General features: G+C 32.0%; 1 protein-coding gene across 5 annotated transcripts in view; it reads left to right on the forward strand.

Annotated features, from left to right (window-relative positions):
* The window catches only part of LOC106461498 (catenin delta-2-like), a 129027-nt gene that overhangs the window by 84413 nt on the left and 16957 nt on the right, over nucleotides 1–27657 (forward strand). For 4 of the 5 annotated variants that reach the window (XM_013921319.2, XM_022388473.1, XM_022388474.1 and 1 more), the window contains 10 exons: nucleotides 9227–9268; nucleotides 9857–10022; nucleotides 10949–11105; nucleotides 11374–11745; nucleotides 12988–13251; nucleotides 19768–19903; nucleotides 21213–21333; nucleotides 22646–22762; nucleotides 24259–24419; nucleotides 24984–25222. In XM_013921319.2, the coding sequence (XP_013776773.1) occupies nucleotides 9227–9268; nucleotides 9857–10022; nucleotides 10949–11105; nucleotides 11374–11745; nucleotides 12988–13251; nucleotides 19768–19903; nucleotides 21213–21333; nucleotides 22646–22762; nucleotides 24259–24419; nucleotides 24984–25222 (1775 nt within the window). The remainder of the gene's footprint in view (nucleotides 1–9226; nucleotides 9269–9856; nucleotides 10023–10948; nucleotides 11106–11373; nucleotides 11746–12987; nucleotides 13252–19767; nucleotides 19904–21212; nucleotides 21334–22645; nucleotides 22763–24258; nucleotides 24420–24983; nucleotides 25223–27657) is intronic. The other variant, XM_022388472.1, reaches the window with a different exon arrangement.

The following is a 27657-nucleotide window of genomic DNA, read 5'->3' on the forward strand; positions in this document are numbered from 1 at the left end:
CCATTCCACCCTCACAATAGAGCTGTAATCCCTAATGCTTCAATGCCCAATTGCTTCAGTCCTAGAGATAACAGTGTAGAAAAAGGAACATACATACAATTATCGTCTGGAAACTCGATAGATATGTCTGTGTTTTCCAGGCTGGCGCTATGGAGGGACAGAATAGACGCTAGTTATCAGTTCACAGACATAGGCACTATTTTCTGGTATTTGGAAAAGTTGATTTCTAATTTCAAAACGTCCACTTTATCCTATAATCGTAAATGTGGTATAATAATGTTTCTTTTAAAGAAGATACTGTTAATATTTAGGAAACTCACTCTTAGAACTTTAAAACACGGAGAATAAGCTTTAAAGACAGTTAGTAAAAGTTAAAAAAAATTCACCAGAGGTTAGTGCTTTAAAAATTATGACTAACTATATTTTACTTTCACTACAAAACACTGGTTGAGCTATGTCAGAATGAAGAATGTATGTGTATATGTAGGAAATAAAATACTAATCGATTAGCGTTATAAACTAGCTGGGAACGAAATACTTCGTTAAACAGGTAGCTGGACTTGAACAGTGATAATATTTTCGTTCTTCCCTTAGTTTGTTTCATTTCCTGTCAAACTTGTTATAGAAGGTTCTGACCTATCTACCTAAACATGTATAACATGTTTAAGAAACAAAGTGGGCTCAGCAACTACGTTTTTTTAAGACTATTCTGCTTCAGGGCAAATTTATCACTTTTAGAATAAAATATGGAGATTGCAGCAAAGTAGGCGCATAGATAATCTTCACCGTATTTTGTTTCAGTGGTTTAGGTTTTTCACTAATAGCATCTACTCATTTTATAAGTTTAATGCGAGGTTGTTAAGAAAACGTAGACTAACGCTACATCCCTCCCCCTCCCCATTAGTTTCACCGTTTTGTTAGTTTTCCTTGAAAATGAGTCGCTTCCCATTCACGTTTACTGGTAACATTTTGAATTATACTTGTGACTCATTTTTATTTTATCCCTGACGTATAGACAACAGACATTACAAAGGGTTTTATTTGTTAGATTGTCGATTGTTTCACGGAAAACCATGCTCATAATTTATTCCCTCTCCCCACCACGAATTGACGTGCTTTCTCGTACGATAATGATTCATTGTGCATTCCGAATTTTCATGGTTCTGTTGAAAATCGTCTCTCTTCGCTGAAATCACACAAGCTAGCTCTACTTCGGTTCCAAGAGCATCTCATATTTATAACATGGTGATTTTCTTACACTGCCATGTGAGACATTATAATACTCCCATGCGTATGTTAGTGTTGATTGTTCATTCTTACGAGTTCTTTGTATGCATTTTGAATCATTAATTCTTCTGAGCCATGGGTATTTGCTGTAAAATTTGGTGCGTAAGAACTTGATCATTCGGAATAATAAGTGGCGGGTATATTTCATCTTAATCGAAATTTATTTTATTTTTATAGGAAAACATTATGTCGTTAGCTTACTATATTCAAAGTTTGAGAGTGTGCGTGTATTCTGGTTTAGCGATTTCTTCAAGATATTTGAATATAAATACTATACATAAAGAAATAAATATGTTAGGAAATAACGGATTAATGATAATGGCGCATATTTTAGAGGGAGCTGCACATGCTAATAACCAGTTGTTACTCTGGTAATAATTTGACTAAATAGAGCCAGTAACAGTGCAAAACTTGAAAAATATTATTACATAAATTTTTCAAAGTACAATATTTCTACAGTTTTTTTTTTCTTTTTGAGAAAATGGAGTTATTTTTCCCCCCCACTTTTCCGTTCTATGATGACATTCCTCCCTACCCTCATACCAGTTGTAACCACTAAACAACAAAAACGGTCAGCGTAATATCAATATTCTTGTATCTACTGTTGAGGATGCATTGTACTTTTTATAACAGAATAATAGAAATCACATTCCTCTTATAGAATTTATGTATTGCGTTCTAGCCCTGTGAATCGAACATATTTCATTGTGTTATTTTTCATCTAGTTATTTAATGGTATTTTAAATGAAACTTAAAAAAGGGACATTAATATATCAGTCTTACCATTAAAGCTTCAGTATTTCACACATTGTACATTCACTTACTCCCAGACAAAACGATTTGCCTCTGGTTTTGATCTATAAAATTTACACTTTAGGATAGTTCCATAACCCAAAATAGCTTTTGAAAAATTCTAGATTTAAATAATTGTTAAGAAGCATTTTTATTTGCAAATTTCAGTTTTATTTTGAGTAATGTGAAAAATATAGGTACATTTTTTAAATTGTACCATTTATTGAATAAAAAAAAATTCAATGATTCAAGCATTTTTTTTTTTGCTAGGTTTAGTTTATAAAATTTATTGTGCATAAGAAAGTGGATTGTTTTCAACACAAGCTTTACATTGCTATATCTCTGCTTGTTTTCTCCTGTGTTGTTTGAAATGTAATTTTTTTAAAACTATTAGAAACATTTTAGAATTTTATCTTAAATTCTTTGCTGTTGTGGTATTCAATCTTAATGTGTATGTGTGAATAATCATAGATATGTCAAGAATAACTTGTTTATTTAAATGTATCTATTTCTTATAACAACAAATTAAATGAAAACTTTTTTTGTTCATATTTCTTTCTACTGAGGAATTTCAAAGTTTTTGAAGTCACAGATACATTAGGTTTTTTTACATTTTATTGTAGTGTTTATACCACATGAATTTTCAGCAATGTTTCTGAAAGATTTCTCATCTAAAACAACCTATTTTTATTATTGTCATAGCTTAAAATTTTTTGATTCATGGTAAGTATTAAAATAAAAATTATATAAAATAGTACAAGTACAACTTAAAGATGTGCTTTGTAGTATGGACCTGGCATCTAAGCTTGTTAAACACAGGTGAACATTTTGAGAGGACATTCTTATATTGACCTGATTTGAACAGTTTAAGATACATGGCCCAAGAATATATCAAACATAAATGTTCTCACAGGGTCGGATTAAGACCACAGTGGGCCCATAGGGCAACCTTCCCCCCCCCCCCACAATTTTTCTTTTTGTATTGCAATTTTATCTATCTAAGAAAGTTTCTACCAAGTATAATACTTTTAATATACTACTGTTTCCTGCTTAAGAATGATCCAAAAAGATGTATGCATGGAAAAACATAATCACTGTGGGCCTCTTCGTAATATGGGCTCATTGTCAACTTCCTTTTGTTGCCAATTGGTTAATCCGGCCCTGTGTTCTTATTCTATCAAAGATCAGTTTTTACTTCTTAGTACTTTTGTAAACAAAGGTTACACAAGTCATAATCACTAATGCATGGCTACTGTAATAGTTATCGTTTAACCCAAGTCTATCAGTCCTAGCTTTAGCTATCTTCCTGGCACAGCAGCTTCTGCCTCTCCTAACTACACTTACTACCCCTCATTAACCCTTGCACTGCAACCTTTCTTCCCTCCCAGTGTGGTAAACAGAAAAATTGAATCCACTGTGGAAGAGCAGCGGGTGTGTACAGAAAGAGTGGAACAAATTCAAAGGTTAGTAAGAAACTGGTATACTTCCTTTCACTGATATTGTGCTTCCCAACCTCTTAATTAATGCTTCTAGTACACCTTATTTTGTCTTTGCTGCTGAAGCTGGTATAACATTCACCATAACTACTCTAAAAAATTGTATAGAAATGCTTGATTATCTTTGTGATGTAATTTTCAAAAAATCTGTTAATTGCTGTTGCTTTGAAGGCTTTTAAAAAATTTATCTCCAACTAGAAATTTTGTTGTATATTAGCAAGAACATTACAATCAATTGTATAGTTACTAAACTTCATTATACTTATATCAGATGATCTTTGTTGAATTGGAAATTTTCAATCTTAAACTCCTAGACATTTCACTGAAAATTATGCAGATTTGTGCAATTTCTTTTTTTTTTATGTGTAGTCAGGAAGTCTTGTTTAAGTAAAAGTTGTTGTTCACTGATAAATGAAGCTTTCAGTATAAAGTAGGCATGCTAAGCTGGCCATTATCTGTTGTGAATTGGGCATCTGAGTTATTTGGAGATACTGACCTGATGTGGAACATTTTTAAATATTCAAGGTAAACATATTCCTTAAAGAAAGAAAATGGTAGCTGCAAGTAAAAAACCAGGTTGGCTCACAAAGAATATGAGATTAAATTAAAGAAAAGCTTTATAAATTTAAGAAATTTAAATTGACTGGTATGATGGGAGATTTAGAAGATTATAGAAGATCAAGAAAGTTGGTGAAACTGGAAATTAGGACATCAAACAGGATATTTGAGAAAAGGTTTGCTAAAAACGAAAAATTAACAGTAAGGATTTCTTTAAATACATTAAGAGTAAACAAAATGTTAGGATTGGGTAGCACCCTTGATGGATGATAAAGGAAGGCTGGTATCTGATGATTGAGATGGCTAAGTTATCAAATTTTGCTTTTTCTTCAGTTTTTACTAATGAAGATTCAAGTAGTATTCCACATCTTTAACAGTTGGTAGATGGAAACAAGATCGAATAAACTGACTGCATTAATTCTGAGCTTGTTAAGAAGAAATTGAGAAGTTTAGAGGATAATAAGGCTTCTAGGCCAGATAATATTTCTCCCAGGGTTTTGAAGGAGGTTAAAGATTGGATATGTGAGCCACTTACTACTATTTTTTGTCAGTCTTTCAATAATGGGCAGGTACCAGAGTATTGGAAGTTAGCTAATGTAACTCCTCTTTTCAAGGAAGGTGATAAAAATTGTCCCACTAATTATAGACCCATTAGTCTTACATAAGTTGTGGGAAATGTTTTGGAAAGTCTGTTAAAAAATGCTTTGCAAAGTCATTTAACAAAGTTTAGAATTTTATTGGATAATCAACATGGTTTCACTAAGTGAAAATCTTGCCTTACAAATATTTTAACGTTCTTCGAAAAGGTTACTGCTTATGTAGATGAAAGTATAAGGGTGTAGATTTGATGTATCTGGATTTTTAGAAAGCACTTGACAAGGTGCCACATAAAAGGCTTATAAAAAATTAGCTTTATAGGTGTGGGGGATAAGTTAGCAAATTGGATGGAAGAGTGGCTGGATGGAAGAAAGCAGAGGGTTGTTAGAAATGGAGCTTAGTCAAACTGGATTAATGTCACATGTGTAGGTTATTATAATTTGAATTATAAGTATAATTTGGATGGGAATAACCTTAACAATGTCATGAAAGAGAGGTATCTTTGTGTAATAGTTGATCAGTCTCTTAAGCCATCCAAGCAATGTGATATTGCTAGTGGTTGGGCAAATAGGATTTTAGGTTATATCTATAGAAATAGTGAACACAGGTATAAAGATGTTGTAATTTCATTGTATAGGTCACTGGTTAGGCCACATTTGGAGTATTGTGTTCAGTCATGGGCTCCTTACCATACGAAGGACATTGAATAGTTGGAAAGGATTTAGAATAGGGTTACTAGAATGGTGCCTGGGATGGAGGGGTTGTCATATGAGGAGAGGTTGAAATCTCTCAAATTCTTTTCTCTTGAAAAAAGAAGAGTTAGAGGGGATCTTATTGAAGTGTTTAAGATTATAAAGGAAATTAATAGTGTTTATGCATCATCTTTTTCTTTTCATACTTAACAGTGAGAATAGTAGGACTAGGGGACACAAATATACGTTTTGGCAGGGTAGGAGTCATCTTCAGCTAAGACGGTTTTATTTTTCTAACAGGGTGGTTGGCCTTTGGAACAGGTTGCATTCAGATGTTGTGGAGGCAGTAAATTTAAGTGAGTTTAAGAGAAAGCTTGATAAGTATATGAATGATAAGGGTTGGCTTTAAGATTTTTTATATATTTCTTATTTATTTTTTAAAAATGTATTTATTAATATTTTGAGTTTAGTTCAGAGTATGGGACAGCTGAGATGGACCCAATAGGTCCCATGTTGTTCCAAAACATTGTTATGTTATTAGCTGGAAGAAGTACCTTTGGTTAATGAGGCATTCATGGTGCAGAATGTAAGATTTTGGACTGTAATTTCTGGAATTTAATTGATATATATAACTTAATTGGTTCTTAATTAAAATTTAGTTTTTTTATTTATCTCCAATCTGTACAAACTGTTTGTTAGAAGTAAATTATATGATTACTGTATTTGCTGTAAATTTAGGCAGTTTTTTTTCCATTGTCCAAATTGTGACCTTAATTTATTACTAGCTGTTGTGAAAGTTCATAACTACATTCTGACTTCAGTTTTGAGAATATATTTTAGCAGGGCGCAGCATGGCCAGGTGGTTAGGGAGCTCGACTCACAATCTGCATGTCGCTGGTTCGAATCCTGCCCCACCAAACATGCTCACCCTTTCAGCCGTGTGTGTGGGGGGATTATAATGTGACGGTCAATTCATTGATAAAAGAGTAGCCCAAGAGTTGGCGGTTGGTAGTAATGATTAGTTGCCTTCCCTCTAGTCTTACACTCCTAAATTAGGGATGGCTAGTGCAGATAGCCCTCGTAGCTTTGCACGAAATTCAAAACAAACAAAATATTTTAGCATTTGTTCCTTAAAATAAAAATGGGATATTCACCAACAACACATTCCCATATTAGAGACTGAATGATTGAAAGTTTGATTAATTACATTTAAACTCATTTTCATTTTTACATTCTGGGTTTTCTTTTATTGTTTTAATTACAAATCATAGGTTTGTGTGTGTAATACTCCCCCCCCCCCCTATAATAAAACAAGATCTGCATAGACCTTCATAGTTTTTTTATTTATCAGTTTCATAACCTCTTTGATTACTGTTTATAATGAAATATTGATTCAAAAAAATGAAATGTGTGCTACAGTTTCCTAAAAAGTCTACAAATAGAGAGGGAAATAGAATACACAAGTAGTTCAAACTTTACCTACAATGTTCATGTGTTAAACAGAAGAGGTCAATTTTGAAAGTATCTGCTTTACATAACTTTTTGAAACACCCTTTATTGTGTAAACGACATTGCATTTCATTAAGGAAACGTTAAACAAATTAATAAAATACTTCTCATTACTTATCAACACAAAACAAAGAGGAAAAACTTGGAAAAAGTTCTTGTAATTTTTCATTTCATTTATTTATCATACAGTTATAGAAAAATTTACTGGTAATGAACTAAAATGTGGATTCCCATGATATTTATATAAGCTGATTCTTAATTATACATTTTTATAATTACACCCATATGTATTTCATCATAATAACTTTCGCAGGTGAATTTAGAATTAATACAAAATAATTCTCTCCTGGAAATCCAAAACCAAATTTATCACACTAAATGTAACCATTTTTACTTTAAACTATTATTTTTTCATTAAAAAACACCTTCCTTTTCATTTTCTCTACAATTCTTATACAGTATGCTATACAAATGTTTAGTTGGTTTTCTTGAAAGGATTATTTACTTTTCTTTAAAGAATTTTTTTTTCTACAGTCTGAAAATTTCCATAATTCTTCTGGAATACTTTTACATTGATTTTAACAACAGGGCTATGGGTGATAAGTAACCAAAGGAATATTTTATTTATTGCAGCTGCTATAAATGTGGGTATTAAATAATGAAAAGAAGTACTTTGTTATATAAAACTTAAAACTTGTTTATTGTCTGGATATAGAAAGTATAATATCTATGGTACAATGTTTCATCAGGTTAACCTGGTGAAATGTTGTGACCATAAATATTATACTCTGTATATCCCAACGATAAACAAGTTTTAAATGTGGCTATTAATTGTAGTTCTAGCTGAATTAAAACTGTTACATTATCAGAATAATGCAAATATTGTTTAAAGATTTTTTCTCTTAGAGTATGCAAAAAAAAAAATATGGCATAGATGTGCAGCTCGTTTTGTTTAATAAGGGTGATGCTGTAAAGTTTAATAATATCACAGTAAATAATGTGAGGGTTTGTGTTGCATTAATCAGTTTCATTTCTGGACCCACAATAATTTATTTCAAAAGTGTAACACCAAAATTGCTGTTCTGTATTATTTTAGAGAATTTTTTAGTTTTATTTACTGAATTTGAACTACATTTTAAACTTTGATCTTGTGTTTAAATGTCACCAAAATAATTTACTTTTCAGCAAAGTTAATTCTGAGATTATAACTTATAATAATGATGGAAACTTTTAAGACTAGGTTATGATGTAATTGATTTTCTTATTATTTTAGTTAAATTGTCAGATATAATTTTATATGCTAACCTAGAATTGCAACAAGTAAAATTATAACTGAATACTAAGGGTCAACAGACTGTTTTGGAAACCAATTGTCCATAACTCAATAAGAAATGCTCTTTATTTATATATTTTCCAATATTATATTTTGTTGGTTCTTAATTAATTAATATATAATAATACCTTTTATTCAAAGTAATGTTATAAGTTTAGATTTTGTTATAGTTTTATCATCATGTTTCATGTGAATTCTTTTTTTTTTGTTATGGGTTTACAGAGATCATCACTAAACCTTAGTATTTTTTGTTGAGTACATTACATATATATAAAATATATGGTAAGTGTGCATCTTAACTCATCAGATACAAAAACTCCAAAGAGGATTTACATCAGTTTTGTGAGTTTTGGTTGTATTGAGACAGTAGAATATCAGAAGTTTGAGATGGCAACATTACCCTCTACTTCACATTGTATATGTGCATATTAAAATAAAATGAGGAAGTGTGACAGTTCATGAGAGATCACACACATATATAGGAAATCATATCCTTTGTTTTACTTTTTTTTTTTTAACTTTCTTATAGCATAAAGATGATAAAAGCAAACAAATAATTTTTTCCTTAAATATGGATAACTGTAGGAAGCTTTGTGTTTTATCCCTATAATAGTTTCAGTACTTTAATACTGGTACAATTTCCATTGTACATTTTGACTTTTCACTGCTACTGACCAGGCCAAAATTTCCAGAAGCTCGGGCTAATACAGAAAAAAAAAAGTATATATATTATTTGTAAATGTCTTTGCTCGGGTATTCATCAATTAAATTTAGGTAGACGCGAGTAACGTGGAGTGATTCACTATCAATTGTGGCTTTTCTTAACTTTTGTATTTAATATTTAGAACAGTACATAATATTAACATAAATTAAATATTTCGTTTTCACACTTAACTGAAGCGAGTTATATGTTAATGTATGTACGTATACTAGTTCCTTCAAGGGGCTTTTTTACCCTGTAGGCGTTACTACCACAACAACAACGCTGACTATCGCCATTTCATGTAAGTTTCTTGGTGTTGAGATCTGAGTATTCGTGTATAATCTTTTTTGCATGTATAATAACCATGAGCATTAAATTTTTTTTCGTGCACTTTGTACATGTTCTGCATTACAAGTAACATTAATAGTTATCATATTTGGCATGGCAACAAAACCCTTAATAATTAAATGTAAGTTAATGAAATATTATGCTGTATTCACATCGTTTAATAAAGTTGTGTTTTTCTTACATTTATATCCTAGAAATAATGTATTTGAATACTGCAGGTACAGTATATAAAAACACCAATGATTTAAATTAGGTTATTATGTGATGCAGAAGAAATTTATTTGCATGGATAGCTTTTATGGATTATCAAGTACATTTTCTTATTCAAATTAATTGCTGGTTTGTCTTCAAAGTTTTCTAGCTCAGGAAAGCAGAGGACAACTGAACATTTGTCAAGACAAAAAAGAAAGGATAAATGTAATTTTTTTTCTGCATGCATGACATCTGAAATTCATATTTTAGATTAAAGTAATCATCTTTGACTTACTCTGATTATTCTTTCATAAAGCTGATCAGAGTTGATGATTGTTTTACTTCACAGTCAGGAAGGTCCTCCTCAAGTAGACTCTTATAGTGTCAGCTACCAGACATCATCTACAAATGGTCCACATGGTGATGACGGCTCTCTTAACTCTTCCCAGATGTCTGCTCCTGGTGACAATGCTACACTTGTAAGCCGAAGTATGTCCCAGACAAAAACTCAACAAGTGAGTATAATTAATGTTTTGATAAAGACCAGTATGTAAAAAAGGGGATTAACATTTATTTTTTAATGAAAGAGTTGGGGAGGAAAGGTTAATCTTTTGACCTTTTTTTCTTACTTTTAGTGTTTAATGAACACGAATTAATGATTGTTTTCTTTTTTATATATACAATAATTCCCTTCTTTGTTTATTTTCAGATTTTATTATTTTACTACAGTGTAATTATGTGTTTGTAAGTTATTTGTAAAAATTGGTTTAAGTTTTTGCAAGTAACCATTAGGAAACATGTTGTATTGTTAAATCTTTTGATTTGTTTTGTTAAATTATTTAATAGTTACAAAAATATATCCACCAGGTGTACACTAACATCATGCAATTTTAGATGTATAGGTGTACATCATGGTGCTTAAGCATACTATTATATATATAGTAGAGATGGCTGATATGTGTATTAAGAACTTTTATTTAAAAACACAAAACATTGTTACTTGTTTAATGTTTTTAAATAAAAGTTTTTAATACCCTTATCAGCCATTTCTACTATATATTTACCTGAAGTGGGTTCCTTGTCATTGTGACTTATTGGAGGTATTTTACCTGTAAGACTGGTGAATTGTATAAGAAAATCAATAAACAACAGTTTCAAAGAGTTAAAAATTATTTACCAATCACAAGCATTTATCTCATACACAACAGTATTTACTTGGCCTAACTATTGTCTAATGTTATTGTCGAACAAGGTCCTTAAGTTTGAAATTTGTTTTGGTAGATATGCTTCAGTGTGTCAGACTACTTAAATCTGTGTAGCTTCTGTTGTGTATATGTGTGTAGTTATTTGTATTTGGTTCAAGTTATTCATATAACTTGTTGGAAAATTGAATTGTTTGAATAGAAAAGAAAAATATTGTTTCAAAATATTTTCTTTGAAGGTAAAGACTGTCACAAAAGTTATAGCAACACGGGAGGTTAGACATATAGGCCCTGATGGACGGCCCATAGAGTACCCTCCTTCAGGGACAGAGTATGTTCCCTTTCACTATGGTAATCCAGCAGATGGCAGTCAAGATTATGGAACTTATGATTCAGGTTTGTCATTCTTCATTCCTTTCAAGTTTATTAAGAATCGAAAAAGAAAATAATAATTTAAACTAGATAACAAAATATTTTTACCACTGTTTACCACAAACAAAAAAGAACGTGTATCACTAAAGAAAATTGTGCTTTGCTTCATGATCTTGCAACTGTCTGTAAAAGAGTACACTAGAGCTCAAACCAACTGTATACTTTTTTTAAGCATAATATATTCAACGTTTAGTCTTTCATGGAATAGCTAAAAAAATTATTTTTTCCTCAGGTCGCCCACCCAGTCCTGCAGGACAAGCACCAACACATGCTGGCTATCCTGGGGACTATGCTATGTATGGTAGAGCACCTTCTTTGGATTCAGGCAGGGTATATGAGCTCTGTCCACCAGGAGATGGTCAGAGTTATCAAGAGTATGACTATCGTGACTACCCTCCACAGCCTCCTTCTCCACCATCAGCTGCATCTGAGTCACCCCCACCTCGGAGAGCCATGCCACAGGCTCCACATGGTGGACCCATTGACTTTAATCACCATCCCTCAGGATATGAAGAACTTGACACCACAGTGGGTCTACCTAGGTCTAACTTTCAAGATCGTTATGGAAACACTCCATCACCAGCTCCTCCTGGTGACAGATATGGTATATAAAGTTTTTTGGAATTTATTTCTTTTTTAAGACATCGGGATGCATGGGTAGTAATCTTTGGCCAAATACTGGGTGTCCGGGTAACCGACCGCTAAGCTTTGGCTGGGGCAGGGTGTTAACCAGGACTAATCCCCTCCCCCCAAATAAATAAGCAACATACACAAAAATTAGAAACAAAAACAAAATTGAGGTTTATTAAATTTAACCAAATAATCACCAATAGAACATTTGAGTTCTACTTTCAACTTCCAAAATTAACTGACAAAAATGTGCACACCAGTTTGCAGAATACTTGTATTTTTGGAATTTATATAAATTGTACTTGAGGAACAGTAGCATTTTGGCATTTTTGGGTAAAAGCCTTGACCTTTTGTGGGTGGTAATGTTGTCAGCAGCACTAAAAGCCCGTTCGCTGTCTACACTGCCTTGTTCTGGCCATTGTGCGAAATTGAGCTTCATTTGACTTCCAAAAGTTAGGCCACTGAAAATAAATGCAAAAACACTGATGTTGACATGTTTTAGAATCATTATTCCGATTAATGTCTAGTCCCAACTTCTCAAACCCTAACCCCTGTTGTTCTTAAAAACCCCACCTTTCCCAGAAATCCACTTCTCAAGCCATGCCTGTTATTAACTTCTATTCTTCTCCGAATCTCCAACTTTCAGCAGGTTGTCAGTCTTTGTTGCTCGGAACACGTTTCTTTAACTAAACCAATTATTGACTGTAACTTTCAGTACCACGTAAGTTGCCACAAAGATTAGGGCTTAGATGCCATTTTCAGTTACCCGGATTTGGCTGATTTTAACTTTGACACTTGGCCGGAGCCGAGTTTTACCGGGTAGCCAAATCAATGGCCGGGTACCCGTGCATCCTTTATAAGAACCACAAATACAAAAGTAAAATGTTTGTAAAAAACAAAAAATTAATAAAGGCTCCATCACCAACTTCTGCTGCAGGCAATGGTATGTACAATTTCTCGTAGTTTATTTATTCTTTAAAGAATTACAACTTTTATTAAAATTATTTTTTTTGTTTTATTATACTTATAAAATACACAACCAATGAGTAGTTTCTTTTGATTTAAATTTAACAAGCTTCTAATCAGAAAAGAAATTGCATTAGTTTTCTTTATTCTTGTGTTTTGAATCATTGTGGGCAGCATCAATATCTAACGTGATTAAATTTTTAAGAGAGCTCCTGTAACTAGTTTTTTGACATTCATTTACTGTTCCTAGGCCCGTATGGGTACCCGGGCCCTCAAATACCAGTTACTTCACCAGGTTACAATCCTTATGAACTTGGTCCTCCACCTCAAGGGTACTTAGACAAAAGACCAAGCTATGATGACCATCCACAGGGCCATCCTACTCCTTACTACCCTGCTCCCACAGCAGTGTTAGAAGATGATGTAAGATTGGAAACCCTTCCAGAGGGCCAACTTCTCCCACCTCCACGACATCCTCATCTTGACTATGACCCTGTTGAAACTGAAGGAAGAGGTAAATCTTATTTTTTGCTCAGGATAATTGCTGTGAAAATAATACTACATAGAACCAATATTTGCTAGAATGGGCTTTTTTGAAACTTGGGTGGTTGTACAATTTATTAAAGTTAAAATTATTGTGCCTCTAGTTTTGTCAAACTAGAGAATTTTTTTTTAAATTTTCTTTTGGGTTTAACCCTTATGATCTTTACTGCACAGTGCTCCTATCAACATTTCAAACTCATTCCTTATTATAAAAAAGATTTTTTACAGATGTGTTGTATTCTTGCAAGTATATTGTCACACAATGCAAGCCAAGAACACACATTTCTTCAAAAGAGTCAAACTTTATTTGCAAAAATAAACTTTCCATTTATTATATTTATTATCAAATGTTGATGGTGTAGCAGATAATAAAGACATTTTTGTTATTTGTTTTGTTTGTGTAGTGTCTTAAATAATGAAAAAGTGGTTTGGCAGTCTGTTAATATATAATAAAACTATGTGTAATGTTTATGTGCAAGACCTGAGGTACAGATTACAAAAAACACTAAAGCTAGAACAAGCTTTGTAATTGTACTAACAGTTGAGCTCTAAATTTTTAAGACTTAGATATCTAGTCTTAACTGTTGACAAGACTTAAAGATGAAAACTACCTAGTTTAATCCTAACATTAACCAAGATAACTCAATAGATCATTACACAAATTTGAGAAACAGCAAGTAGTTTTGATACCCAAATGCTTTTCTGTGGCATGGGAAAACTCAACTGTCATCTTCAGAATCCAGATTCAAAATCTCTACAAATCAGTCGTTTTTTTTGCTTAGCATGTGGACATCCACTCTTAGGTTACTAATGTTCCTCCAAGCTCATCAAACTAAAGACTATTTCAGTCGTAAAATTTCACAAAATCCAATAGCTCCATTAGCAATCTCAAGTTTCCGAGACAATATTTCACCTCTACTCGCTAAAAAGCTTTCTCGATTAGTACTGCCCAATCTTGGCACAAATTTTTTGCTTACAACTCGCCTTGTAACCACAATTCTTTTTGCAAATGATCATGCAGTAACGGTCCACCAATAGGGATGAAACACTACCCCTATCACTTGCAATTTATTTATTATATCCTTGAATTTTTACTTTTGAGTGTTTTTTTAATTTTGTCACTGCCATTTTTTCCTTTTTTTAATGGAGAGTCACAATATAACTAGTTTTCTACTCTCCATCACATGTCATCCTAGGGGGGTCTAACCTAGGCCTCCTTCACCCTTTGTACTCATTGTTTCCTAAGGTATGTTATTTTATCTTTGTCTCATGTTTCCTTTGATTTCACCCATACTCTCTTTGGATCTTCTTTGGTTATTCCTTCTTACCCAAATAATGGGGTTCATGCTTGTTGTTTTGGGATACACTTCCATTTGGGGGTCATTATTCTTTGTCCCCCATGTCTGTTGGCCTGTGATGCTTTTCTCATTCTACTTACCCATAATTTGCATTGCCCCTTTTAGATTTTTTTCTTTTCCAATGTGAGGTTTGGACCCTGATGCTTAGATTGCATTTCCCGACTTCAGAACTTTCCCATTCCTTTATTACGTTATCCATTATAGTCTGTGCTTTATCTTTCTTTTGCCTTTTTGTTGGTGTTGTTCTACAATTTTATTCTTTGTTTTTCTGTTGGTTATAGTTGTCTCTGTGCTACAATAGCACTCATTTCCTTTTCAGCCTCGCTTTACAGATATGGCTGCTATGAAGTTGGGTTCTTCTAGGTCGAGATCCTGTTTTCTTTCGGGTTCTTTTATCCTCTTTTTGTAATGTGCATTGCGCATGGCTCTTTTTTTTTCTTTTCTCTATCACTAGGTTTTGGGGGTTTTCTGACTATTTAGAGATCAGGTTGTTTTAGAAAGTCTCCATAACTTCATTTCCACTTGCCACCCCCTGTTATATCACTATCAATTTTATTTCACCCTCAGTGGGATCCTGTTTCTTCCCAGCATTAGTCAGAGGTGACTCAGGTCTTACTTTTTCATGGTCCATTCTGTGAGGAGATAATTTTCGTTAAGGGATTTGGACTCGTGTTTTGTGGATGATGTAGGTCGATGTATTGGATACATATCTCTCCATTTTCTTATTTCCCTAGCATCTAGACATTTTTCTTCTTTCTGTTTGTCATGGGTGTGTTTGTGTTTTCAGTGTAGGGTGTTTTGTTCAGTCTTGCCTCAGCTTTCTCTGTGTTCAGTTGAATGGTCTAGACCTTTGATCGTCTACTTCTTTCTGTGAATTTAGCATACACCTTTCTGGGGACAGCTGGATACTTATAGCTTTCTCACTGGCCGTATCTACTCTCCATACTCAGTTTCTTCTTTGGGAAGCTGCCTGTGTGGGTGGGTTCATCACAGTGAGGATTTCATTCATCACACCTGATCAATTTCTAGTTTTCTTGGGGTGTTTTTCATCTCAATTCTTGATTAGAACCAACCTTCTCCCCTTTGTGATGAAACTTAGTTGAATGGATGGCAACTGCCTGTTGTAGTAACACAAGTGTAGAGGATGACATTTCAAAAGTCTTCCTGAAGATGATAGGCAGAAGACTTTTGAGACATCATTCTTAACACTGGTGTTTCTACAACAGGCAGTTGCTGTCCATTCAACTAAGTTTCATCATGAATACTCTGCCTTAAACAATCTATCAAAGAATACTTCTCCCTTTCCTTATTGCATCTGAAGTTCTCTCCCATTTGGGGACATGGGCTTCTCTCGCAGTCCTAGTTCCTCCTAATCATGCCAACATTTGCCATCCTCTTTGGGTTTTTGGATCATAAGATTTTGTCTTGTGCTGGATCCCTTGTATTCTCCCCTTACCCCTTTCCCCACACTAACAGGCTGTATTGACTGTTGGTTGTATAGAACCACTATTGCTGCTGGTCTTCCTCTTCCTTATATGGATTGTCACTTTTTCCAGATGCTTCTTTTTCCATTTGGGGAATATCTCTCGACACTTGGGAGATTTGGGGGTGTGGAACTCTTTTGACTCTTCTTGCTGTTCATCAGACAGTACTTTCCTTCCTTCTGGCTCATTTGGACAAGGTGCGATGTTCATCCATTCCTTCTTCATGCATGGCATTTATCTTGTCTCTTTCCAGGCATATCGTTTCTTGGTTTTCCCATCTAGTTTGTCCTTCCTCTGATGGTTTCCTGGAGTTGTTGATATACATCATGCTGTTGATATATACACCTAGGTTATTGTCCATTAATTACTGTTGCTATACACGCCAAGGTTATCATCCTTTAATTACTCCCATTTCTCATGCTGTTTTTTTCACTTAGTCTTCTAACAGGGATCTATTGGTTTCTCCTGTTGCAGGTTTTCGAGCAGTATTTGTCTTCCATTTTCAGTTTACTGGTTTTACTTCTGTGTTACATTCTCATTTTCTGGCTGTTATTTTCTTCATTTTCCATTACTTGTACTCCCCACTCAGCTTCTCTCCAGGATTTAGAACTTCCATGTTGTCCATCATTTTTTTATAATCCTCCATTTTAATCTTTGTTGTCAGATTCATTATTTTATTTTATTTGCTGTCTTGGTTCCTCATTGTTGGTGTGGGGTCACCATTTTTCCAAGTGTTTTGTGACCAGGTTTCACTGTGTTTGTTCCTAGTTCCTTTATTTCCTTTATGCACATGATTTCAGCTGTTCTGGAGATTATTTATGTTTTAACTCCTCTTTCTATTTCCTTCTTCTCCCATCTTTAGATCCATTCTACCCCTGTCTGATTCTTTTACTCAGCCAGGGTCCTTGTATTTCTAACACATGCACTGTGTTATTCAGTAGGTCCCAGGTCAGTTTGTTTCTTCATTGGAATCCTACCTTTTCTCCCCCATTCTCTATATATATTGGATTCACCAGTCACTTTGCCTAGCATATTCTTCCTTTCCTCTAGATGTTTGTCATCTTTTTGTGTTTTGTCCTGTCAAGAAAGAGACTGGATTCTGAAGGTGACAGTTGAGTTTTCCCAAGCCACAGAAAAGCACTTGGGTATCAAAACTATTTGCTGTTTCCCACATTCGTGTAATGATCTATTGACTTATCTTGGTTAATGTTAGGATTAAACTAGATAATTCTTATCTTTAAGTCTTGTCAACAGATAAGACTAGATATCTAAATCTTTAAAATTAGAGGTAGTATATTCAAAAATACATTTTCAGTTGAGGAAAATGTTAACTTTCCAGTACAGACACTTGGCAGATATATATATTTCAAATCAATCTTTATTTGATGGTTACATTTACAAAAACTAACTTTATATAAAACATTATGCAATATTTCATTCTGAATTTTTCAACTGACTGATTATATTCTTCACAGTAAGAACCACTTCAAAACAGATAGTTTAGTAACTAACTCTAACAGCTTAACAGCGAAGTCTTAAAGAAATAGAAGCAACTGTTGACGACTACTGCATGGCTATAATAATGCTAATATCTATATTATCCACCTTTCATTAATAAGAAACTTTTAAGCATTAAAGCTGAAGTAATGAAGAAAATAGACACCATATAATAAGCTATCTAAATCTAGCCTCTTCTCAATTAAGAGATCACCTAATTAACTAACACTGCTTGCAGATGTGCAATGTTTCTTTCATGTCACACAAAAGTTCCTAGTTTAATACACAAGTGACTTAGTTATAAGAAGTTTAATTTTATGATGTCTTTTTATACTTAATGACCATTTATTTAACATTATGACCCAATATTCACATTTGGTGCAACTTTGCATATTAAAGTGAAAAAATGTTTTTCTGCTCTATCAAGTTTTTCATGAGCACACTACCTGTAACTTTAAATAGCTACACACACGCTATAGAAAACCACGTATGAAACCTACTGTCAACCATTAAGCTAATTACATACACAAATATACTTCATTAACTACAACTGAAGTGCTAATATCTGCTAAAGGGTAATATCCTGCATACCATTCAAGTAATGCACTGTAAACTAGTTTACCCACTGTATTTTAATACCATATAGCAAGGTGGACCACGTAATGTTGGTAGTGTTAGTTCTGTAACATACTGTATGGCAAGATGGACCACGCAATGCTGGTAGTGTTAGTTTTGTAACATATTGTATAGCAAGGTGGACCACGTAATGTTGGTAGTGTTAGTTTTGTAACATTGTATAGCAAGGTGGACCACGTAATGTTGGTAGTGTTAGTTTTGTAACATATTGTATAGCAAGGTGGACCATGTAATGTTGGTAGTGTTAGTTTTGTACTATTTTTCAGGTTTAATGAAATTTTCAAATGACATTTCTTACTACTTTTCATAAAAGAAACGAAAGAAAAACAAACAACAACCAAAAACACCTACACATATGCTTACATGAAAAGTGCTTATCTTGGCAAAATGACAAGATTCAATCATTTTGTACAAACAGATAATAGTTATATAATTGAATCCTACTCCTAAAAGATATGGCACAAATGTTTTGGCATGTGCATTGTGTAAACTTTTAATTTTCTTTCAGTAATAATTTGTCAGTGGTATACTAAAAACAAAAATTAACATCTTTGAATTATGGATAAGTCACTAGAACTCATGACAAAGTAATAAAGTCACTGATAATTTTGGTTTAAACTTTGCAATTGTTCTTTATCTGTGTTGAACTCCTGATTTCTGTAGCAGAAAATATTTGACAACTTGTCTAAGAATTATGCCACTTGAACAAGTTATGTAAACCTTTGTTTTAACATCTAAGAATGTGTATAACACTGAAGAAAAATGACAGCCAAACTCTGTGTAAGAATAGAATAGGCTTCAAATTGATGTCATGTTATACTTTCAATTTTAGACATTTTGGGACTAAGCCAATTACTAGCTAAGTGTTTCATCAGTTACAAGCTTCCCAGTGAACCTATAAGACTTACAGGATCACTTTCAAAATATAAGCGTTAATATTTTTGTCAAAATGTCCTATAAAACATATTTTTTGAGCCATCCTGAACCCCACATGTATTTATTTTTTACGTGTCAATAAATCATGTTAAAAACAGGACTTTGGAGAAAAGGATAAAATTTGTTGATGTAACAGTAAACAAAAACCTATAATAAAAGCACCATAAACTGGCAAGTATTCTTTGTTAAAACATAATAAATCTATATTGGTCCCAATAATTGTGATTTCATGAGTGATTCAGGTTTGAAAATTGTTTGTTTGGGCAAAACACCTATTAAAAAAAAACAACTATATTTTTGTGGCCAATGGACCTATGAAGAAAATCTATATTTTAATGTTATAGCCTATGGTTGTTTTAAAATAAACTGGGATACTTCCAGATTACGAACTATTCCAAACAATTAGCCATTATCTTATTATAACTAAAAACTATTGCAAAAATGAAATGTCACATAATAACTAGTAAAATTTCATCAGGTATATTTGAAGAATTAACCAAAATTGTATGAATATTGTTCTTTTTTTTTAATTCTAACAAAAGCAGAGTTGGGACTGAAATCTGAACTTTATTTTAGATGTACGATGGAGAGACCCTGACCTTCATGAAGTAATTGATTTTCTTGGACACCCTAATAATGTGGTGCGAGCAAATGCAGCAGCTTATCTTCAGCATCTGTGTTACATGGATGATAACATGAAACAGAAGACAAGGTAAAAGAAAATGTGCTGAAAAATGTAGAATTCTAGCTTTAAATAACTTTTTTCTGCATTAAGTCAGACTTATATTTATTAAATGAATAAAAAAATTAATTAGCTATTAACTTTTAACTTTGTGGAGACTAACCTTTTATGGTTTAGAAAAAAAAGGTTTATTCCAAAATATTATCTTCAACTGATTTGAAGAACTCATAGTTTAGATTGTAGATCCTTAAAAATATATATATCCATCTGTTCAAGGTGTGAGTGAGGAATTTAAGAATCGTGTTTTACAGTTCATAAACTTTTTAACCCAATACTAATTTTTAACAGGTGAGTTTTCTTGTATGATGTAAAATCTGTACATGAAAACCCACCTTTAGAAACACAACAAAGTACTTGATAAACCTTCTATACATTTTAGGTAATGATTTTATTTCATATCATGAGTTTCAAAGATTATTGACAATTAAATATTTTTGTATGAAGAAAAAAATTCTGCTGAAAAATGTAAAAATTACTCCAGATAGATTTTGATAAATACAATTAAATTTGCTGTTCTTGCCAATAAAAAAAAAATTTTTGATAATACCAAATTGTTGCTATATGAAAGAAAGTTTAAAATTGTCGGCAGCACAACATATTTTGCTGATTATTCATTTTAAACTGGAATAATATAAACATGTTATAGATTTTAGTTTTAAAAGATATACTTTGTATGAAGATTGATAACTTACAAAGCCATATGTTGTTAGCTAATAGTTGTTCTCAGAATTATATTATGGTGGGTGTTTAAAGTAGTATAAATGTTTTAACTCTAGTTTTGGTTGGTCCAAAGTAGGGAAGTCCTGAGTAATGACAATTTGTGGTCATCAAAACAGTGACCTGTGCATATGTGCTTCTATTTTAAAGAATTAGCATCTATAAAAAGCTTGACCTAATACTTAGTTTGAAGTTTTATTAAATAATCTATTCGTTATTATAGAAAGTGTACAAGTTAAATTATATTTTAACCACTGATTCAAAAATATTTCAGTTTTATAAAAATTGACAATTATCTTGATAAAATAATATAAGGAATTTGACTCGTCTGTATTTGGACACTCTCCTACTGCTTGAACCGGATGTTGAAAATTCTTACCATTTGCATTATTACAAGCTTATTTTGATTAATATGGCCTAATTGTTTACCTGTGGAAATGACTTTGCACACTTGTGGTTTGGGTAATTATTCACTGTGCTGAATTGCACTTTTGTGTGAAGCTGCTAATCTTAACAAGTTCTTAGTCTAACCTGTTTCTTATAAGTTAACCATCTTTTAAAGGGCTTTAGGGGGAATCCCACCATTGATAGAGTTATTGAATCAAGAAATCCCTGAAATCCAAAGGAATTCCTGTGGGGCTCTCAGAAATCTGTCATATGGAAGACAAAATGATGAAAATAAGGTGAGATTGGGACTTTACCTTTGATCTCTGTTTATAATACAAGAATAAATTGTGAATCTTTATCATATTTTTATACATAAAAAAATTTTTAAATCAATAAAAAAACCTAAACCCATTTTCCCAGAAATTTAAAAAACAATATTATAATGGTTTCTATTGTTGGGTGGGTTCTTTTTAATTATTCAGTAAAAATAATGAGAATTCCAGTCTACTTTAAAAAAAGAAGGAAAGTGTTTTATTTCTTCTACTAGAGACTCTACAGCTCCTCAAGAGATAGACCTAACTCACAAATTAAATGAAGCAATGACTTATTTTTTATATTCTGAACTGACTTACTAACTCACCAATTCTCTGGTCTGGTGGTTTATATCATTACATTATCCCCCCCCCCCAAGTCTAGAAAATTCAAGACGTTACATGGTAATTATTTCTCATCAAATCTAAACAGAGGGAAAATTCTAGGCATCACACATTGTTACATCATGCAAAAATTAACCGTAGCAAACAATACAAAATGTCAATTAGAATTTTTAAGACATAATTCACAACAATAGCTTCATTTAGTGTTTATATTGTTGAAAGTTATATTTTCAGAGGGCATATGAGGTTAAGATCTATTAAATTCATCTAAGATCTATATGAATACGTTAGTTATAAATACCTGTATTCAGTGAGCTTGAGTTAATGAAATTCAGTGAAGTTATTGAGTGAAGACAGATATTTCATTCAAAAAAGTAAATTTATACGTAATGAATATGTCTTAGAAAATGAGATAAAATGGCCTCCAAATTATTTCTTTTTTTTTTCATTTTTACTTGCATATTTTATCTTGTATAAACTAAAAGATTAACCAGTATAACAAGTTTAATTTGCTAATAATAACACTGAAATTTTCAGAGATATTCGTAACATTAAGGAAATCAAAATATGACTATTTGTGATAAATGATAAAAGATTAACCAGTATAACAAGTTTAATTTGCTAATAATAACACTGAAATTTTCAGAGATATTCGTAATGTTAAGGAAATCAAAATATGACTATTTGTGATAAATGATAAAAGATTAACCAGTATAACAAGTTTAATTTGCTAATAATAACACTGAAATTTTCAGAGATATTCGTAATGTTAAGGAAATCAAAATATGACTATTGTGATAAATGATTTTTTAACAACATCGTGCTTTGTGCTGTATACATTTTGGAGAACAAGAAATTATATGGTGGATGGTGTAATTGTCAATAAACTTAGCCTTATATGACAGAATCATAAAAAATCATAACTGTTTTTTATTTTCTTTTTCTTTTTTAGCGAGCTATACGTAATGCAGGAGGAATCCCTGCATTAGTAAGACTACTTAGAAAAACACCAGATAATGAAATCAGAGAACTTGTAACAGGAATTTTGTGGAACCTGTCATCTTGTGAGGTAAATTTGCCATTTTTTTTATAACTATGATATTTTCTCCATGAAACCAAATCAATAGTTTTATTAACAACATGGTAAAATCAACTTAATTGTTTATATCAATTTTATAACAATAGAAGCTGAGTTAGTGTTGGAGAATTTTTTAAAATAATTCCTACTTAAATTATGATATGAAAAAATATTTCAAATCTAAATGTTTTTATTTGCTAAAAGTTCAGACAAGTGTTTCATCTTGCCAGTAACTAACTGGTGTGACTAAATAGGACAATATACAAAGTGACATATCATTTAGTTCAATTGCTATTATATTGTGATTTTTTAATACTTCTTTCATATTTAAATGATCTATAAGTGCTTCAAATTTCTTGCTTTTGTATGTACTTTTTTTTTCAACTTCAAAGTAGTACTACTGATTTGTACATTTTATCTTGCATAGTGACTGTTGTACTATATATTCTAAATAAGAATAGGTTGAATTGAATAATTGTCAAGTTTTGTTATTTTGATTTAAAAAAGGATGATGTTTCGACCTAATGCTCTTTGTTAGATCGTACAGCTTTCTATATGTTTGTCGCCTATCCATTTTTATCTATATATTTCTTGTCGTACTATGTTCTACCATGAACAAATCAAAGTATGAATAGATGGTATTACAGAGAGTTGTTGTTATACCATTTTAAGCCTTTGATAGTGTTAATGTTCTTTACAAATAAAATTTTACAGATATTTGATGTTTACATACAATATCTGAAATGATGTTAAAATGGTGCTCCTTTTTCTCAGATTTTTTTTTTTTAAATGATTGATCATGACACTTCAGTTTTGTTGAATATTTCCCAGTTTACCCTTATATGCACAGGGTAAAAGTGCACAAGCTGTGACCTTTTACAATGTCATTCAACATGGTATTATGTATTTATTGTCAGAGTTATTTAATATTAATTTTACCTACATTGCTGATTTGGCAACAGTATACAGGGATACTGAAAACAACTGTAGATATGCGTTTTGGAAGTTCCAAAGGTTATACAAATACAGTGTGTAAATTGTATGAGGGATAAAAGTATGTTTATTCTTCACATAAACATAATCTTGCACTCCAACTTGTCAGAGTTTGAGTCATGCTGACATATCTTGAGTACAACTACCTTTGTAACACACACACTTGATTTTTTGTGTACAAAAAAGTTGTACATTTTGCTAAAAGCTGGCCACATTTCAAATAAATACAGTTAGTAAATTTGGAATTATAGTCAACATTCCTTCTTCAATACAGGGTTGGTCCAATGGACCTAGCCCATGTGCATATGGTTAATGCATTCATTGGTTCTTTTGAATTACACATAGTAATGAGTTTGTAAAGGGTTATTACAATATAGTATGTTATATCTATAACATCAAGCATTGAAATATGGATTTATATTATTTGTGATATATGATGCATTTAATTAGCTACGGTGTCTCTCATCAATCTTTCACTTTTGTTTTTTGTATAGGATTTGAAACGTCCAATCATAGATGATGCATTATGCGTCCTGGTGAGCCATGTGATCTTTCCTCATGCTGGCTGGGATCGTAACCGAGATAACTCTGAATCTGTACGACCCCAAGAAGTATATTGGTCAACTGTATTTCGCAATGCTAGTGGTATTTTGAGGTAAGTGGCTCACCTGTAATAAGAGGGTGGAGGTGTTGATCTAATAAATATTTGCCTAATAAGAAGATTTCTTGTTAAAAAATATTCCATTTTACAACAGTGTGTTCCTTCTGTGTATTAAAACTCAACACATAATAGTCACAATTGTTAAAATCTATAGTGTTGGCTATGCTGGAATATCGTTTTTGCGATTTAAGTTATGATTAAAACCTGTGACTGATATGTACTATCCAAACAAATGGATAAACTGTCTTTGTTGTGCATATTTTAATAAAGTATCAATAATTTAAGAATGATATGATTGATCTTAGTGAAACTTTACAACATAAGATTTAAGCAAACTGTAACACTTATGATATAGCCTGTTTTGTCTTTACTAAAAATTACATGAATAAAATATTGCAATTTCACATTTTATTAAATGTAATGATGTATTACAAACATAGATCAAATTTAAAGGGAAAAACATGTTTGCCAAGGAAAACTCTGGGAATTTCATTCTGCCTAGGGTGTGGTAAGTAAATGTGATGTTTTTTAAATTTTTTTTGCATTTATTTCTTATAGAAATGTGAGTTCTGCAGGAGAATATGCAAGAAAAAAACTTCGAGAGTGTGAAGGGCTTGTAGATTCTTTATTGCATCTGGTTAAAGCAGCAATCGGAAAGAATGACATGGATAATAAAAGTGTGGAAAACTGTGTTTGTGTATTTCGGAATCTGTCTTATCGCTGCCAGGAAGTAGAAGACCCAGACTATGACAAACATGTGTTTCAACCATCTCAACCTAAGGGTAGTCCAATGAAAGGTAACATTGTTTTTCATATTTTATATTATTCTAAATCAAAACTTAGAATTTTCACATGTTTGACTGTACTTGAATTTTATATTTATTTGTTACAATTATCTGTGATCTTTCTAAATAAGTGCAAAGAGAATACACTAGTGCTAAACTGTATTACATTACCTCTGATGAGACGAGGTAGACTTGGCTGCGCATATCATTACCTATTACAGAATTAGTACAAAAGTTTGATAAAACAACTGGAAAATGCCAGCACCATCTCCATATCTCCATAGGGTAGCTGCACCGTAGGTAGTAAGCATTGTTCTTGAACGAGTACGAGTTTTTCTGCACTTTTACTTATCATTCTGATTTACAGTTTTTTATCCTATGAAATTAAAAAGTACTCATTATTTACTTTTAATCACTTTTTCTACCGTGTGAAATTTGCATCTTGAATGTTTATCTTCCACTTACAATTTTTGATATTATTTGTTTCATTAATTATAATTTAGTTTTATTACCTTTTTGCAACTATTGTACTTTGTATTTTAATCTTAATGACTTAGAGCAACGACAAACTATTAAACTAGCTTTTCTTGTTTTTTCTGTTTACTAGTCTAAAATATTTTGTGTGCAGCTGTATTTTTCTTTTAAAATATCTTTCATTTGGAGAGCCTTTATACATTTATCAAAGAACTGAAATTATCATTATTGTTAGATATAAAATATGAGAGATTTTGGTAGCCCTTAAAATAATTTTAAAGTACATCTTTTTTTTGAGAAATTCTTAATTTTAAACTATTTGTTTAATTAACATTTACAAGATATTCTTTACAGGCTTTTTATTTTTTCCAGTTTTTTCCTGCATCCTTCTTAAACTTTTTAACAAGGATTTTTAATATTTCTTTTGCCAAATCCTTTTTAATTATTTCTTCATTTTTCTTAAAGTAATTTTATTAAGTTGTTCTTATAAGCTTATTTTTTCTTCACAGCTGAACTCTTCATTGGGTGACTGTCAATAAGAAGTAGTTTAAGATATTAATAATTTCTTCTTTTATAATGTATTAGCATCATATATTTGTTTTTTTCCAGCTTTGTTAGGTTGGAAGAACTTAGCCTTTGGCTTTTATGTCAAGAATATTGAAGGAATTTTGCCATAAATAAGTTAAGCTGGCTTATACAGAAATGAACTTTATTGTAATTAGATCCAGATAAATAAGTATAGTCAGTATTTTATCATACCATTCCTACTCTACACTTGCTTGTAATTTACCAGGGTTTTAACTGTACCAAAAAGCTTAACACTTAAATTTTCCTGCCTATTTATCCAAGCTGCAAGGTTTTCCACATCTCTTATTCCATAACGTTTATCAATCATTGTAGATGCTGTAGAGGTATTAGTATGGATTTTTGTATGCTTGATGGCACATGTTGGCTGACAACATTTCATCACTTTTGATGGGCTAATAGATCAAGTTTGTATCAACATTTCAACAGCACCTAACTTCTATACTGCTTTAAAATAATCTCAAGAAATATTTGAGGCTGATAACTATTATTTATTATTATCATTTGGGTGTGCTCCCAAACATTTTTTAATACAAGTGTAGGGATTGAAACATTACATTCCCACATGCCTGCGGAATTTAACTTTCCTTGAGGAATTTCTTCATATTAGTTGACTTTCCTGACAATTATTTTGTTATGAACAATGAAAGTGAACATATTTCATGGATTTAATGAAAAAACAATCCATGAGGGAATGTAATCTTCCTGATAGCTTCCCTCGAGTGAATGTAATTTTATTTCAATATTTCTATCCCTGAATCATTACCATATTTTTTGTATGTTATTTGTCTTGTCCATTACTTTGTATGGTCAGTTGGTTCAGTAGCTTACCTTTTGGTATGTTTAGGTACTTTTCTCAGTTACATAACTATCTACAATTACATTACTTTTACTTCTCGGAACTATTTTTCATTTTAAGGTTCTTCATTGTAATATTTTTATGTATAAATAAAATCCTACATTTTCTTCATTGATTTGACTAATTGCATCTAAGTGTGTACAAGACTCATTCAGCTTTGAAAAAGCTTGTCAGAATGAGATCAATGCTCATGTTTCTCTGTCATATTTGGGGATTTCATAGTATGGCAAGCAGGTGTGGGGTATCCATATTTGAAGACAATGGCTTAATATTTGTATTTGCTGAATGATTTAGTGAATACTTAATTTTCTAAAAGTAAATGTCAACTTTTGTACTCATCCAATTTCTAAACTGTTATTATTACATTTACAGCATGTTAAATCAGGTCAATACTTTCCAATCTTGTTAAAAGCTATTGTATTACATGGTTAGTAATCCAATCAAGTCACTTGAGAGAATTTGAGATGGCTGCTAAACTGTCTTCAGTGGTACATGAACACGTCATATTTCTTACTGATATGTGTGTGGT

Source organism: Limulus polyphemus, unplaced genomic scaffold (assembly GCF_000517525.1).
Source record: "Limulus polyphemus unplaced genomic scaffold, Limulus_polyphemus-2.1.2 Scaffold972, whole genome shotgun sequence".
NCBI classification, from domain to species: Eukaryota; Metazoa; Arthropoda; class Merostomata; order Xiphosura; family Limulidae; genus Limulus; species Limulus polyphemus.